At 35.2% G+C, this 17,963-nt stretch overlaps 1 protein-coding gene across 2 annotated transcripts in view; it reads right to left on the bottom strand.

Annotated features, from left to right (window-relative positions):
- Positions 1-14,009: 14,009 nt before the first annotated feature.
- Positions 14,010-17,963, bottom strand: part of LOC133527352 (protein SCAI) — a 42,362-nt gene continuing 38,408 nt past the window's right edge. For both annotated transcript variants that reach the window (XM_061864306.1, XM_061864314.1), the window contains exons 9-10: positions 17,007-17,209; positions 14,010-14,845 (exon numbers count right to left, since the gene is read on the bottom strand). In XM_061864306.1, the coding sequence (XP_061720290.1) occupies positions 14,789-14,845; positions 17,007-17,209 (260 nt within the window). In that variant the 3' untranslated portion in view covers positions 14,010-14,788. The remainder of the gene's footprint in view (positions 14,846-17,006; positions 17,210-17,963) is intronic.

Below are 17,963 nucleotides of genomic sequence, written 5' to 3'. Positions count from 1 at the left end.
AAATATAAGGCATATGATTTAGAGATAAAGTCCGTTTTTCTGAAATTACGAGATGGTTCATGAATAACCTTTATTACTATAAAAATAATACTACATTTGTCAAAAAAAAAATTCTGTATTGCGCTATTACATAATGCATAAAATTGATATAAAGATAGGTACCATAGTAGCTCGCTCACTTGGTCTATCAACAACTATTTTAATGCTCTTTGTACTCGTATACGCGACCCCATTGTATGTACAGTCGCCATCAGATATATCGGAACGCATGTATGAGATCTCAAATTATTAAGATAAGACCTACTGTACTGTCTATATTACTTACCAAGACCTAAGTACCTATTATATTTATATGTACCTACACAAAGAGAATTCCTATGTTAAAAGGAGATTAAATACATATTTTGTTATTCAACTACAAATAAAATAAAATGTATCTTTTTCAGTTAACACATTTTTTTACCGATTTCTTTAATAAAATAAAACATTGAAGTATTATGTGACTATTGTGACTATATTTCATTATCTTCGGTGTAGATTATTTACTGATGTTCCAATTTCCTGTATCAGTTTGGTACCAGGAAATATAATAACTACATCTCTTCAAAAACTTTGCTGGTAGTTCGACATCTGTAAGTTTAAATATAAAACATGATAAAAACACTTAAGTCAAAAACGTATACATAAAATATTTGCCCTATATTCTGGTCGCTCGGTAGGGTGCCCAGAAGGCTGGGTGCATTTCCGCGCTGGTTAACAATGCTGATCCTCTGGTCACCAGAAGCCTATATAAGGCGCTCTCATAGAGCCACGCTAGTGCCCTAGAGTTTCAAATTCAACCCCAAGTGCCACAAATATGTAGTTAAGGGTTTAAATTCTGGATCAAGAACATGGAATACTATTCGCTAGTAAGGCCATAGGTATTAGAAAAAAATAATAGTAGGAGACGGCCGTGGTCATGGTAGGTGGTACAGGTGGGCCAGGCAAGCTCTGAAATTATGCACCTATTTTACTATAACTTTGTTCACCTGTGTATATTTACTGTTTCCATGATAATCATTTTTAATATGTAGCCCGTGTAATCGGGCTGTATAATTGGTCTCATATTTTTTAACACAAAATCATCATTTTAATTCAATAATTAATGGTGTTTTACATATTAATCATTAATGTACCTATTTTGCAAAATTTTCTTGCATATAATAATATTGTTTACTTCAATTGACGTGTTTATTATTTTCGTTACTATGTCAACGTTAATACTTAAAAAATTATAACGTGAAGGTTGAGTCCGCAGTACAGTTACAGTTTACGTACATAGTGGCATTAGCACAGTCGGATTAGGACCAAACTCGAAATGTCTGAACAGTCATGAAATTTGGTATGTATATACGCCCCTTAAAGGCCCCTTTTTCATGCCCACACCATTTGACATTTGGGGACCTCGAGGAACCGCAGCCATCTTGGAAAATGTGGACCATCCAGGAGAAATTCGCGTTTTACTCTAAATCTAACGTTCTTTATTCAATAATCGTGCAAGGCAACATTCAAGCTTATAAAATTCTACATAAAATAGTTTTAGACATCTTTGCGAAAAAAATGATCTTGCCGTAAAAAATACTTGCTAAACCCAGATTTAGCCCTTATACCCTTTCATGGGATATTCTCTTAATAGGAAACTTGGAAGAATAAAAATTCCACTTTTAACTATACATTTGTACATAATCTACCCCAATATCAATATTTTACTTGACTGCAACTTAACCAGAAAGTAGGGTTATGGGTATAAGTACTGAGGATTCAGGACACCCTGTACCTTAGGATACTGGACGGATTTTTTAAATGACGTATTATTTAGCCCTAAACTTTTTTCTTACGTTAATTTTAGTAACTTTGTATTGCATAGCACTTGTATACTAACTGTGGATCTACTGATGTCTGTTTTACTGTACTCCGCTCAATAGTTTAGGCGCTAGAAGAAAAAATATGATTTAATATTCGGAGTCCTCTCAAGGCGGCTGTATTGATTTTTCTTTAATAGAACAAGTAAAAGTAGGTTGTGAATGGCAAGAGAAATCTAACGATACGTCATTTAAAAAAATCCGTCCAGTATCCTAATACCTAGCTACTGGGTGTACTGAATCATCAGTACTTACACCCATAACCCTTCTTTCTGGTTTAGTCACAGTAGAGTAAAATGTTAATATTGGGGTAGACCACGTACAAATGTATAGTTAAAAATAGAATTCATATTCCTCCGAGTTTCCTTTTAAGAGAATGTCCCCTGGAAGTGTATAAGCGTTAAACTTACATTCAGCAAGTATTCTCTATAACAAGATGTATTGTTCTGCAAAGATATCGAGGACTTTTTTGTGAAGAATTTAATAAGTTTTAATGTTGACTGTTGTATTGATGGTACACATTTTCCAAGATGGCTCGGATTCCTCGAGGTCCCCAAATGTTAAATGGTTTGGGCATGAAAAAGGGGCCTTTAATTTATATACATAATAAATTTCATGACTGTTACAGAGATTTCGAGGTTGGTCCTAATCCGATTATGCTACATTGTGCGTCCGCAGCAAATTCGGTTCTCCATACAAATGTAGTTACGCTCTCATTTTAAAATGACTTGCTAGATTGCTCTGAAACTTTGTACTTACAATAGGATATGGTATGTCTATGCCTATAATTAATTTAAAACATAAATGTGAAATGAGAGCCAATTAAGTTCAATATTAAGAATATGTGTCGTTGTTGACTCGCCGACAACGGAATTGAGATCTATATGGGTGCCATGTTCTGTGCTGTGTAGAAAATCCTGAAATTATAAAGGATTTGTCTTGGCTAGTTTTTACGTATAGGCTACGTATCACCGAAACGTCACAAACACCACGAAGGTTTGGCTTGTACGGGCCCTCGTTTTTCCTATATTCTTATACGCTGCGGAGACCTGGACTATCCGAAAGACAGAGGAAAAGACGATAGACGCCCTAGAAATATGGTGCTGGAGGAAAATGCTGGGGATATTCTGGACCGAGTTTCGGACTAATGTCTCCATCCTTAAAGAACTCCGTATCAAGCAGCGCCTTTCGACTCTCGTAAAGACCCGCATACTCAGTTTTTTCGGTCACGTCTCGAGGAGGAACAACGACTCCATAGAGCGTCTAGTGGTGCAGGGTAGAGCAAACGGAAAAAGACCACGCAAAAGGCCACCTATGCGATGGACTGACCAAATCAAATCTGCCATGAAGGGTCCCCTGAACGCATTTGCCAGAATGGCCCCCAACCGCGAAAAATGGCGAGAAATCGTACGGCAAGCAACATCTGCGCCTGATATCAGCAGTTGACCACGACGCTCTGCAAAGAGTACAACGACAAAGAAGAAGAAGACGTATCATATTTGTCTAAAATTTGGTTTGTTGGTACACACACAAGGGATAGTCTCTAGCTAGGTACGGGGTGCCACACTCGTCAGCGCGACTGCGATATTTTTTACCTTTTACCTAAAAATATCAAATTTGTGTACGGGCTCAGCTCCTGTTTCGTCTTAAGCCTGAATTTAACAGATTCTGACTCACAGGGGGCTTTGAGCATGCTGTTGCTTACAATAAATGCTTGTTTTTCCGCATTCTTCACTATATCTCCCTGTCTCACTACTATCTGACCTTCTAACCCAGTGGGGAAAATATACCTTATTGGGGCTACTCCATCTTCCTCATGATAATATATTTTACTTTACTGAAAAGCAATCGGTACATGTTACAAGATGCACATTGTTAAGAGCCGGGGTTAGAACCCACGACCATTGGTTTTAAAATGAAGCTTTGTATATAATTCGTATTTTTATAATAAATCTGTTTTCTTGTTGACATTTTGTGGTATTGTATTGCTTTATGTTAATTGTCAAGATAGTTCTTTCATCCTGGACAATTGTCACATGCGTCACATGTACGTTTTATGATAGATCTACATCGACGCAACTGCATGTCATTGTCAAAGAGCATATAATCACTACGTTTTAAGAGACGGGACTTCCATACTAGCGAGTGGAATCAGTTTGTTTCGCAAATCATTACCAATATGTACGACAAAGAACTGTCAAAGAACCATAGTACCAACATAAGCGATTTAAATAGTATAGTACGCTGCACGCTTACGATTCTTATCGATATCGATAAAATGGGGAGGGTTGAAACATAGGCTCCTGTTTACAAATTTTGTACTCGAAATCAGGTCAGCATCGAGTCCACATTTAAGTTGTATGTTATATAGTGGATAGTTCTTAATTGGACTACTATCTGGTCGGGCTTAATGTGGACCCGAATTATTTTAATACAGTTTTTAAGTCGTGTTTTTTTATTTTATTAAATGCTTGATTTTCATAATTATGTGCACATACATGTTTGAATAAATGTAACTTTTCTATGGGAAGATGTATCAGGTCTTCGTTCCCAACAAATTTGGCCCACTGCCTGCATCTGAAAACATACAGCCTTGGAAAAACATGACTTTATCTACAGTTTATATTCCATGTGTTTGCTAATGAGATGATCAACTGATTATTTCGCGCTAATATGCATCTATAAATCATGTTTTTCGGCATCCAGTTATCAACAACCCTTTATCAATGCTTTAATTTTATGTATTTATATGTCTGTTAATCATGAGAACGGGTCTGGCCTTGTTGGCAGCGACCCTGCCTATGAAGCCGATGGTCCCAGGTTCAAATCCTGGAACGGGCATTTATTAGTGTGATGAGCATGAATATTTGTTCCTGAGACATGGGTATTTTCTATGTATTTATAAATACTTATAAATTAGGTCTATGTAGATATATATATACATTATTGCACAAACTGACTTAGTACTAAAGTATGAATGGCATGTGTTGTGGGTATATATATATATATATCGTTGTCTAAGTACCCACAACACATGCCATTCATACTTTAGTACTAAGTCAGTTTGTGTAATAATGTCCTATAATATTTCTTTATTTATCATAAAAACAGAGATTAATTTTCTTACATTTTAGGTTAATATATTAAATAATCACTAGATAAAAAAAATATGTTAACTAATGACCATTAATGCATAAGTAATAGATAATTTATGCATTATTAATCTTCGACGAATTAATTATGGTCATATTGCATGCTAGTTCTAAGGAAATTTCACATATTTAATTTAATTATTTACACTGATATACAAATAAAACTAAAGTTATCGATAGTTATAGCACATCCCTAGTTCACAACGAAAAATAATGTAAAATATCTAATTTTCGATGTGTTTATAGCCTGCTGACCCAAAATAAGGTCAAAAGTATCTAAAGCAATACTTACCAGTCTACATCCAAGGGAAATTTCGCCATAAAACCCCTTTTTTCGTGATTTTCTCGAGTGGCTCGGTTGCAACATATTTCACACTTAGTAAACCGTTTTCTCGCTGGCATTGTAACAAACTCGCTCTTTACTCTGATCACGGCTGACTATTTTCGATTTTTGCACTAAATAATAAAGAAATTACACGAAATACCCGAACAAAACATTGAAGCCTTCAAAACAAACAAAGCAATTAGGCTGACAGTAGACTTGATGTAAACTTGACAGAATAAATAGCACTGACGTTTTCTTTTTCTTCGTTGGCAATGATTTGCGAAACAAATTCCATACAAAACTTTTTTCTTCCTAGTTGCGTCAGCCTGATCGGAATTTGGCAGCTAACTCCATCTTGCGTCCAGTAGAAGAATCAAAATCGTACAGGTAAAACTACTCTCTGCCTTAGGATCCCCTTTTAAATGTCATAAATCCAAACATGGCAGCCATACCCATCGACAAAAAAGTCTACCGTTGATCTAATTTCATTTGACAGTTAACTAATACGTATTCGACACGCTTATATTTGACAACTAGAATCCTGACTAGAGCTGGGACTGCGTACCAAAAGTACGTCTCTGTTACTCGTACCAAAAGTACGTCTAAAATACCAGTTTTACGAGTATGACCCCCAATAGGCAGTTTACGTATTTGCCGTGCTTAGGCGTCTTACAAATAAGGATTATTTATACAAATATCGACTTATTATTTCAGTAAGGGTCGGAAATATGGTGACGTTTTGAGTGAAGGCTATGAATCTATTGTCATATTTTTGTTATATATTATTACATTATTTTTAGATACAACAGACACCCAGACGACCATCTGTTAACAAAATTTTATTTTACCTAAAGTAACGGTAAGAATGGAGGTACGAGGTGATAAAAGTTTCATACTTGTTTTATTTCAGAAATCAAAGTCCGTACTTTTAAATACTCGACAAGCTAAAAGTAGTCTATTACAAATAACCTGTTCCAAAAACTATTCCGGTACAACGCCCCGCCTCTAGTGTGGATATTGTTCACTGACAGGTGGTGATAATAGCAATTCGACAAGTCACAATATTTCTCACATCAAATGGAAATCAACACGAAACGTCACTTTTAGCATGTCGAATAAGGGCCAAGACTATCTACATCAATAAAAAATGCTGTTATAAAGTTATTGAGTTCTTTTGAGATACTTTAATTTCAAATATTTTATTTTTTAAACATTTGTTTTTGTTAGAATGTAGTCGAAACGAGAAACTCTGCGAAAATGTATTGTATATTTAAAAAATTCTAACTTAAACATGTGTCCCTTTGGACACAGTGGGTAATTCTAGAACAGAAAATGTACCAGTTTTTACTATATATAAAATTCTTGCATACTTGACTATAAATTGCAGAGGTGGTAGTGGCTGACCAGCGAAGATAATAACCAAAGCAAGCCTGAATTGACTTTTTAATTATAGGAATTCCATGAGCCAATGAGATGCGGCCAACATTTTTAAGTGTTACCAACCGTACATTTGTCGATCATTATAAAAGATAGGTCTGGAATGCTGCTAGAAGGTAAGAGCCCCTCAATACACTGATCAGTAGAAATCGATCATTATGTCTCAGTGTCGCTAGATGACTCGAAATTACAAAAGGAAATAATTTCATTTTGGATGATGAAAGTTATTTTCCTTTTAGCAAAAGTGATATACCTGGAAAGGGTTGATACTATACTAGCAATAATTCTTCAATACCACGCAATATCAAACACAAGTATTATGGACATGTTTGAGCAGACATACTAATACAATACAATTCTTGGACTCCAATAATATGCGATTTGAAACCTTCCACAATGTCGGCTGATAGATAGTTTTTTTGGCTGTTTGAGTAGTTGAGTGCATAAAAATAATTGAACAGCTAAAAATTGGGCCCACGAAAAAAATATTACTAAAACTTGTGTTCCGAAAATGGACAAAAACGGTGTCCAAAGGTCTTATTCGAACTTTATATCTAAACTACGTCAAAAAGCTGACCACGGGCCCTATTCTAACATCCATTAATGTTACTGTTAATAATAATCATGTATATATTGCCTATAATAATCGAATCATAACAAAGTATCCAAGTCGCGTAGTGATGTGACGACCCCTATCGCCCGCTGGTTTGCAAAATGCAAAATGTTCATATGACTGTATCGATAACTTGTCGGTATATTAGTAGGTATGGAATTAGTTGTTCACAAGACATCATTAAAATATTACCTTTATAACCGACTTAAAATAATAACGATTGTTATAATACCTTTTTTGAATGTGCACATGTTTAGCGATAAATTTAAACATCACTATCCAACACAGTACTTACATTTTAACCACTTTTCCACGGCTTTGCCGCCAACACACGGAAACATAAGACAGCGTATACTTGTACACAGCGTATACACACCCAACCCAACTTGTCAGTAGGAAAAAGCGCGAAATTAAAATTTTCTTTGGTAAGTCAACTCTTTGCGAACACATTTTCAAACAACTTCAACTTTTTCATTTTCAATTTTTTCAAACACATTTGAAAAAGTAGTCGATAAAGCAGTTAAACATCGATAGATTATTAATATGTTGTAACATGACATCACTATTTTTGTTCGCACATAGACAATTTACGCACACACTTGTATTTCATTTTTAGTCACACTTAAGAAGACAGTCGTTCTATACTATCCTATTTCTATGGGCTTGCCTTAGCCGGCCGGCCAGAGTGGAGCTATAAGCTCCGGGAGTAGAAGTGAAATATTACATAAGACGTGAGCGCAGCCACTGGGTAGAAAGCGGCGTACACCTTTCAACACCCCTGAGCCGCTCACACCGGTGTTGCCCTTGAGCCATCCTAGATGTCGCTTTTTGTGGGGGCTCATTTTGGTGGAGGCGAGGCACTGGCAAATAAAATTGAATACCATTTTATTAGGCAGGCGTCCCGTTTTTTATCCCATAGCTCAGTATTTAGTCCATCGCTTTCACCCAATAGCCCAGTTCATTTTAGATTCCATAAACTCTCCAATAGTCCTTACACCCTGGCGGGTGCTGCCTCTGCGTGCGTCTCATGACACGTGTAAGGGCAGCATCCGCTCGGCGTACCCCTTACATTTCATTAAAGTGTCAAAAGGGCCTCTACATGTTGGCTTCAGCTCTGCGCACGCCTCCCAAAAGTCCGGAACACCATTGTTTCGTGGTGGGAAAGACATACAAAATAGCGTAAAAAGTTATATGATCATTTTTTCACAGCTCTGAAATAATTCTAATTTTTTTGTTATCACCCGTTAATAAGAAACATTTTGAGTTATCAAGTACTTAGTACATTATTTACCGGTGTGACCTTATTCTATAAACCTGCCATAGTTTTGTAGTTTAGATAATTATAATTATTAAGTAAAATACACAATTAAATTGTCACCTTTGTTCTATGATTAAGGTGTAACTGTTTTAATATTATATATATTTTACCAAAATATATCTGCCCCCAATTTTTTTTAAAGTGGGGGAGAGGGGGTAATATTAACTTCTCGGCGTGTTTCTACTTCTATTAAAATTCCGTACTAAAAAGGTACAAAAGGAACCCTGATGGTGCGAATCTGTCCGTCCGTCTGTCTGTCACATAGCAAAATATCTCTAGAACCACTTAAGCTATCGATTTAAAATTTGGAATAGTTATGAACAACGCTAACTCAGATACATTGAAAGTATAATTTTTTTTATTAACTATGGAAAATGTCCAATATGAAGATGGGGCAAAATTTCAGTCTAATAGTGACTAGGTCAAGTGAGGTATCATTTGAGTACATTGCAAAACCATTTTTCTCGTTTTTTCATTATGAAAAAAAAATATTTGAAGGAAAATGTGAAAAAAAATGCCAGCCCCCTCTTCCCCATTATCTCCGAAGTTTACCAAAGAAAAATCGAAAAACAGTCGAGAGCGAAACCTCGATTATTGAGTTTTTTGCACGCACGCACTCCTTTGATTATTATTTAAAACGTAATATTACAGCTTAAACAGAGTAGTGCGCTTAAGCGTCGCTGTATTTGCATTTTTTCTTAGTCACTTGGAACATATGTAAATCAATAGATAATATATTGTACTTGAAGCAACATCAGTTTTATTTATTTATTCTAAAAGCTGATTTATGTAGTTTTCTGTGCATATAAAACGGACAATTAGTACGACAATGATTACTACATAAATCAATTTTCAATATTAAAATTATTACCTGTAGGTAAAGAACACACAAGTATGTGCATGTGTGTGTGTCTATGTGTGCGTGTTACTGTATATAGAGTTTCGATTAGTTGAGAGCACGTCCACTAGGGTCAGCACTAGTAGAGTCGTGAACATGAAATCGCCAAGAGTTACTTATCTATTACAGTAATAAATAATATAATATATACTAATCTATGCCCACCGCAGCGCGACAGAAACATAGCTTCAAAAATTTGAAAAGTTGCTCAGCTAGGAATTGCTCTTACTTCATTGGTTTTCCTCGCTCAGCGCGGAGTGCAAGTATTGTCATTTCATTGACATTACTGCAATTCTGGAGCCAAGATATTCAATCTAACTTCATGATTTACGTCTTTCCTTCATTCCAATCCATTTCCAATCACTACACTGTCACTATTAGTAATGTCATTTCTTAAAAGTAATGTCATTACTCGTGGTAGTGTCTGACCCGTATTAAGTAGGTATAGTTAACTATCTATCATGAATTGATATGTTGTTTTCGACGGTGACAATGCTTGGGAAAGAAAATACTTATAAAAAAAAACTCACAAAGAAATATTAATTTTATTGTATGTACATTTTAAACATGCAAGTAAACACGGGTAATAAGTAGTTGCGTATTTTGAATCCATTAATGTTTATTAAATACATTTGGTACGGTACATATTAGTATCTACACATATGCCTAGCCCGAGACATACCTATCATATAATATCAATGAAATAAGTCACTTTTTCAGTGCCGTCACGTGATGTTCAGAGAGTTGGCTGCAATAAAAACTAAAACTCGATCACAACAATGAACGTATTGGCTGAACGAATCTGGTAGGATCGTAAATTAATAGATATGTATTGTCTGAACGATTCTGGTAGGATCGAAAATTAATAAACATGTAAGTATTGTCTAAACGATTCTGGTAAGATCACAATGAATGGATATGTATTGTCTGAATGATTTTAGTAGGATCGCAACGACTACGCATTTATTGTCTAAACGATTCTGAGAGGATCACAAATCAGGTCTATTGATTTGCCTAAATGACTTTGGTAAGATCGCAAATGAATGCTGGTCAAGTGCGGGTTTTTGTCGAACCTGTACTTCGTTAAGGCATTACTCTCGAACAACTATGATGAAGTATCTAAGAAGTTATTAAGAAGATTGAGAACGTTAATTGTGCATTTATTGTAAACTATGTGAGCTGTGCAATAAAGAGTATTGTATGTATTGTACTTTTTTTTTTTCAAAAAGGCCGTTGGTGATGACGGGTGTGGAAAACGGCCTGTAGGTCCCAGGAGCGGCTTTTCACGGTACATGTTATATATCTAGGTATCTGTTTGATTCTTGGACAGTAAGCGTTCAGTGTGTTAGACAATAGACGATTGGCACCCGTAGCGTAGTCCAGGTTGCTAAAGTAAAGTGAAATTACAAGGATACGGAGTATCAGAGAAAGCTTGTCGTTTCTAAGCCGTGTGGCACATTACCTAAAGGCTGTAAAGTTATTATGACGATATATCATTTCATATATGGTGATATACAACCGGTGGCTCAATTTTATATCTGTTAAAATACGGCATATTGTGGGAAACGCTGGTGTGGTTTTTGTGCTCTTTCTCAATGGAAAAAGCCAGGAAGTGTGAGTCCTACATTGATAATACGATGCCAATAGCCTATTTCTAATAACATAAATAATTTTACATATACGTTTAGACAGTTCTGCGAAGCTCGTAATCTTTGGCTTTTGCCTTATATACTAACTATATCTAAAGCAGTAGGGCTAAGATGGTCGGCTGTTTATCATTTGTCAGCATGCCTGTCTCGCTCTAACAAGTATGTAAGTGCGAAAGTGACAGGCATAGTGACAGGTGATAAAAATGCGACCATTATACCGTTGCAGATACGGAAACTGATTGAGAAACTCGTTTTTAACAATCTTGATTGTTGTTGTAGAAAAATCAAATGTTGTTTTTAATCACATTTCTTTGCTGAGAAGGCAGTCAACTGATTTGTTTGCAAAGAGACTTATCCGTTTTTGATGCTTTTACAATCGACTGGGCCCTGTACAATCTTCATGCTTTTTTTCTCCTGTTTTTTTTATTTATTCTAAAATCCAGTGGATTATTTTCTTATAATCTTTGTTTCTTGGCCTTGCTTTCCTCGGTTTAAATCGCACTAAAGACATATCTAGGTTTCTAGGTTGAAACCTTGTAGATTGAAGCGTACATGTGATTGTTGACTATTCTATTTAATTTCTTAGAAAAAATGTACTGTCATGTTTTTTTTAATTCTAAGGATAGTAACAATTTTTTTTAATATTGCTTACATTAATGGGCGTTCAGCACTTATCTACACAGTAGCTATAGAGAGCGTATGCAGCATAATATATTCTTTTCAGAAATTTCATTAGACAACCTTGAAATTAATGATTCAAGTGTTAGGATAAAGTGTTTTAAAAACAATTACTCTAACTTGAAAGTTTTTATTACCTGATTTAAATTATAACCCGACGATTCACACAGTTCTAGCCATAGAATGCTGTTTGCTATCACTGTGTTCGATGAATACATTATTTTATGATATAGCTTATTATCGTCTTTAAGTCGGTATCCAAATGTGTAACCCCATTAATTGCTGTATATTAAATTTACTTCAACAGTTTATTTTAATATTATCATTTTTGTTTCTTTTATTGCTCTATAAAAACTTACGTACTGTTTAACATCCACCCTCACCCTTATGTCGGAGTCTAATGTAGGTACGGTACATTATTTATGTAGAACAACATTCTGATCTTCTTTCCCGTAACTCCCAACCAACCTTTGGACATCTTCAAGTGACATTATATATGATATGTCTCGGGCTAGGCAGTATCGTATAATTGAAAAACTAAACGCACTTACCTGTAAGTGAAGTTCTGTTGCAGTTACACGATATGCCCGAGACACGAGGCGCCCTCCCACCCTGTACATTCCTTACGATAATGTTTTCCGCTTTATTGGAAGTTGGAGTTTACAGGTAAGGCTCAATGATTGCAGGAGTGCTCTAAAAGTAATGAATTTGTCAGCTGTGTCAACTCTCTGAACATCACGTGACGGCACTCAAAAAGTGACTTTTTCAAGTGATATTATATATGATATGTCTCGGGCTAGGTATATCGTATAACTATAACACAACTTCACTTACAGGTAAGTTCACTCATGGCGAGAAAATCTGAAGTCCTCCGAGAAACAAAAAAACAAAGTAATTAATTTCTTTTGGTGTGGTCATCAACTCAGGTGTCTCTGAACACAAATGGATGGCTAGCTGAAAAAGAGAACGTCTCACTTTCTGTACGGCGAACTGCAATGTATGAGTTTATGATAGATGGTCTACTTACAAATACTTATACCCACTTTCAAACTGGATGGTGTTGAGTACATAAATGGAAACATTCCGTTAGCATCGACTGTTCACGAAGCTTGCGAATATTCTCGGCGCACCATCTGCTCAAGCCATAACGCCGTAAGTCTGTAGAGGCTGATAAAATAATTTATTCTTCGCAGTTCTCATTTGCTCTCTTTATACGCACATTAATCAATATAGACTTTTTTCATGACACTTGTCGTGGTAAATGCTTGCTTATTTGATGCCACAAAACTGCTTAATATCACAATTGAATGAAACAGGCCTTATGTGGCCTGAATGAAACAGGCCTTTTCCTAGTATGTAATCCTATCATATAATCTGAATTGTACAGTGCTTTGGTCTCGACTGTAATGCTGTATATATATATTAAAAATATTAAATTAAATTAAATGTGCATTCGCTCAGACCAACAATAGATACGAGGAAATATGTTATAGCTGGTTTGACACAACAATTTTAACCTTCATAATAGCTTCTTAATAGCATAATGTACCTACGTTAAAGACATCACTTTTTGTTAAGCCGTTACAGAATGGTAGATACTTATGAAACGTTATTTGATCCGCTACTTTTGATGCTGACTGTACTCTAAGCGTAATGACATTTTTTTTAATAATCAGGCAAAACGCCTTGACTTATTAATACGTACTGGGTACTTAAAGACTTGTTGTTTAATCGTTTTGTGTATTATACAAATATGAATAAGTATTAGCGAGGAAACAAATGCATTTTAGGGCTAGAACATTAAGTAAATTGTTACATTTATAACAGATATTATCTATTTTGTTTCAGTGTTGTGATAGACGAGTCTGTTTAAAAAGAAATAATTGAAAGGAACAAAAAAAGATAAATCTAATTGAAATATAATATTATGAATATAATGTTATGACAACGGAAATGTAAAATTGGAGTTTTTGATATTTAAGCAATTTATAGCGTAAAAAATCTGCATTGTTTTGGAAAGTGTAATGAAAACAATTAATTTGTGAAATACTTTTTATTTCCTCGCAGCAGTCATCGTATACCTGTAGGTAACATAAAACAAAAAAAGTGACAACTGACTGACCAAGCTTAGATATATTGTAAATGCTTACGAAAGTCATACTATTATTTTCTGCTAAGTACGACTTCAACATGCTTAATAATATTATGCTCATTGTAATGCTAATATTATATAATTTATAATTTTGATCTGACAATACTAGTTTGATATACTTAGGCTTAAATTATAATAATTATATTTATATACATAACAAATCAATTCCGTTGAGCAAATTCTTACCTCACAGCAGGAAAGGGTTTCAAAAGTCAACATTACAAACGCTCCTTATTGACATTTCCATAAATTTACCCTTCTATGTATTCACTATATTATAACTATTATCTATTATTTTTTATTATAATTTACTTATTTTGCAACATCCGGCAAAATTATGCAATGCAATCTGTAACAGTATTTAAAGCTTACCTATTTATATATAGATATATATCTTTGAATAACTTGAATTCAATAGTTTGAGGTATTTTCTCTTAATTTCTAGAAAGTGGTACTTAATCTTTATAAAGATACATAAGGAACCATAATTGTATTCATAGATATTTGAATAAATTTAACGCGTCATGACTTGCAAAAGCCTTGGCATAAGTAAAGTGCGGTACATAGGTATAATAAATAGCATAGGTATTTCTAATTTGTATGAAGGGAAGAGTAAGTGTAGGAAATGTTCACTGCTTGGCGAATGTAACGGAAGATACCCTGGATCAATCCTTGCCCTGCGACGGCCCGGCGCTCCCGGGATCGTGGAAATGGCCGCGGGCCTACAAGAAACAAACCGCCGTTACTCATTGTTTATGGTTAATTATTATCTTTTGCCGTTAAATATGCGAGTATGCAGGACGTAAATAACGATGAAAAATACGGTCATAATCTTATAAGGTTTAGATTTAAATTTAGATAATTATTCTTACAATATAAATTACCTACCTACAGTTAATCTAAATATACGAATTTATATCATGATTGGCAATTTTTTTATATATATTACATCCCTACTTATAAATGCAAAAGTAACTCTGTCTGTCTGTTACCTCTTTACGCTTATATGAGATTTGATATGGAGATAGTTTAAGACCAGGGAAAGGACATAGGATACTTCGATCAATCATCATCATCGTTCCACACAGACGGAGTTCCTGGCAAAAGGCAGTTAGTATAAGTAATAATAGTCATATTTTAATTAAAATTATTTGTATATAAATTGTGTTTATATATTGATATATCAATATAATTCAACCTATAGTGTGGGTTATAATTGGATAGCGCTTTAAAAAAAGTAGGGGTCATCAACAACTAATTTTTTATCCCGTAAATATTTTCGGAAGCAATCGTTACGTAAGAATAAAATATGCCCCGCCCCCTCTAATTTTTGAACTATGAGTCCTAAAAATATAACGACTAGTAAAGACTTTCAATGAAACCTATATGAACGGTTAAGCTGCTTTTGAGTTATCGCTAAGTCTTCCATCCTTAGTAAAAGACGTAGGTACGAAGCTTTGCGAAGCTTTTCCTTTTGCTTGTTGCGTACGAGTACATTACAGTAACCATATTACTAACATCAAATAATAGCAACCGTTTAAGACAGACGGGTAACTAACTAACTACGGAACTCAACACTGACCATGCCTCGACATGCTCTCTTGGCCGTTTTTTTTTCTTTTTAGGGTTCCGTACCTCCATTGGAAAAACTGAACCCTTATATGATCACTTGGTTGTCCGTCCGCCCATACGTACGTCTGTCTGTCAAGACCCTTTTATCTCGGGAACGCGTGTACGTATCGAGTTGAAATTAAACCATATACTGTCTACAAGCTCCTTGAAGCTGTCAAAAAATCAAACTTCGAAGTTAACGTAAAAAAGACATGGTCGTTTATGCCGCAAAAAATGAATATTTTGACACTCTCAAGGGAATCAAAATTCATATGGTACTTCCCGTTGACCTAGAACTATGTAATTTGGAAAGTAATATTTTCTTACATTAAAAATACAGGGAAAAATCTCAAACCTATAAATTTCTATAAAATTAAAAACATAAGTTAAATTTGTACGGAAACCTCTATGAGCGAGTCCTACTTGCACTTGTCCGGTGTTTTTCTTATTGTTCTTGATTTTTAAAATAAGTGCTGCATCTTTATATTATTGGTTTTTTATACAATAAAATAAAATGAAATCCGTTTAATTAGACCAGTACCCCTAGTGTAAATAAATTCGATTTCGAAACGTGACGAACGCGTTTGCGTTAAGTCTCATTTTGTATAGGATTTTGAGTTTCCAAAACATCCCGCTTGGCGCGCTCTTTCTAAATCCAATACAAAATGAGACTAAACGCAAACGCGTACGTCACGTTTTGAAATCGAATTTATTTACACTAGGGGTACAGGTGATCTATATATTTTACCTACATAAAAACATTTAAACTTTAAAACTACATTAACATTAATCACTGCGAGTGGAGAGGAACAAGAGATAACAGGTGGGTTATTTAGCCCTGCCTATCACCACTTTTACCCAGTATCCTGTGACGCGGCAATCTAAGCGTTCAGACAAAGTCCTCAGTCCTATTGCTTTATGTAGGTATCCATTCTAGTTCATCATGTATGTAAGTATAAAATTTAAACGATTTCTGTTATTTAAAATAATAATAATAATAGTTTTCAAGGAGTTTTTTTTAACAAAAAAGATTGAATAAATCGTCAGGTGACAAGCAAAACTCACTAATTACAAAAAAAAAAATAAGCAAACATCAACCTAATTGCAGTAGTAATATGGTTGATTATGGCTATGAACTTGTGGTGGTAATTAGTGAGTTTTGCTTGTCACCTGACGAAATGGTATCCACTCCGTAACCGTTTGTTGGAAACTTAATAGAATTGCGGTGCGTGTTTTTACATTGTATCGTGCTAGGTCGTAGTCGGTTTTTACCTGTAAATTCATAGCCAAGTCTAGCACTATGTGCACCAGCGTGGGATGGTCGAGTATTTCCTCGGGTAGGGGCGGCGAGGCGCGCGTGAGCTGTGTGCGGGAGCGGAAGGCCCGGTGCAGCCGCAGCGTGACTTCGCAGAACACGAAACGGAGCAGCAGTAGCCTCAGATAGTCATCGCCCATGAACATTATGTACATTATGTCTGTGAACAAAATAATCAAACTAAAATAACGGGCCCGCTTACTTTGACATGCAACCATGGATCAATATTATGTTAAACTTTTATAGCTAGCAAACTTTCCACTTTTATCCGAAGGATTAAAATAAAGTGTATAGGTAGCCTATTCAACTTAAGCATACATTCTACCATAATTATTTAGGAATATAAGCGAAACGTTATTAGAATCACTTCATTAAATATCTTCCGCAATGAGAGGTCTTGATTTACAGGATAGGTATAATGGCAGTTCAGCCACAATATCGCCGCCTATCCCAAAAGTAACTTGTGGAGCCATAAACTATCATATTTATTTATCAATTTATATACCTAGCCTATATCACTACTACAATTCTGACGAATTCAACGACACCTCATATGTCAAAAACCGTCCAGGTATTTGGGGTTGCCGAAGAAAATGGACATATGTACTATACATACATACGCTTAAAAAACATTACCCTCCTTCTGATGCGGTCGTTATACATTTTACATACATGTAAAACTACAAATGAATTTTAAAGGAAAATAGAACCAGGTAACAACAGGCGGTCTTATCGCTAAAAAGCGATCTCTTAAAGCGGTCTTAGTGAGAGTAAAAGAGAAAGATCCCCGCAAATTGCGAATTTCGGTTTTCGCGGTAGTCCCCCAGGTCCGAGAATTTTAAGACCTAATTATGGTAATTATGTACCGTTGCGCACAATATGTTTTCTAGGACAGCAACACACCTATAAATATA

Source organism: Cydia pomonella, chromosome 1 (assembly GCF_033807575.1).
Source record: "Cydia pomonella isolate Wapato2018A chromosome 1, ilCydPomo1, whole genome shotgun sequence".
NCBI classification, from domain to species: domain Eukaryota; kingdom Metazoa; phylum Arthropoda; class Insecta; order Lepidoptera; family Tortricidae; genus Cydia; species Cydia pomonella.
The sequence above is the reverse complement of the archived record's forward strand: the minus strand, read 5'-3'. Positions and strand labels throughout refer to the sequence as shown.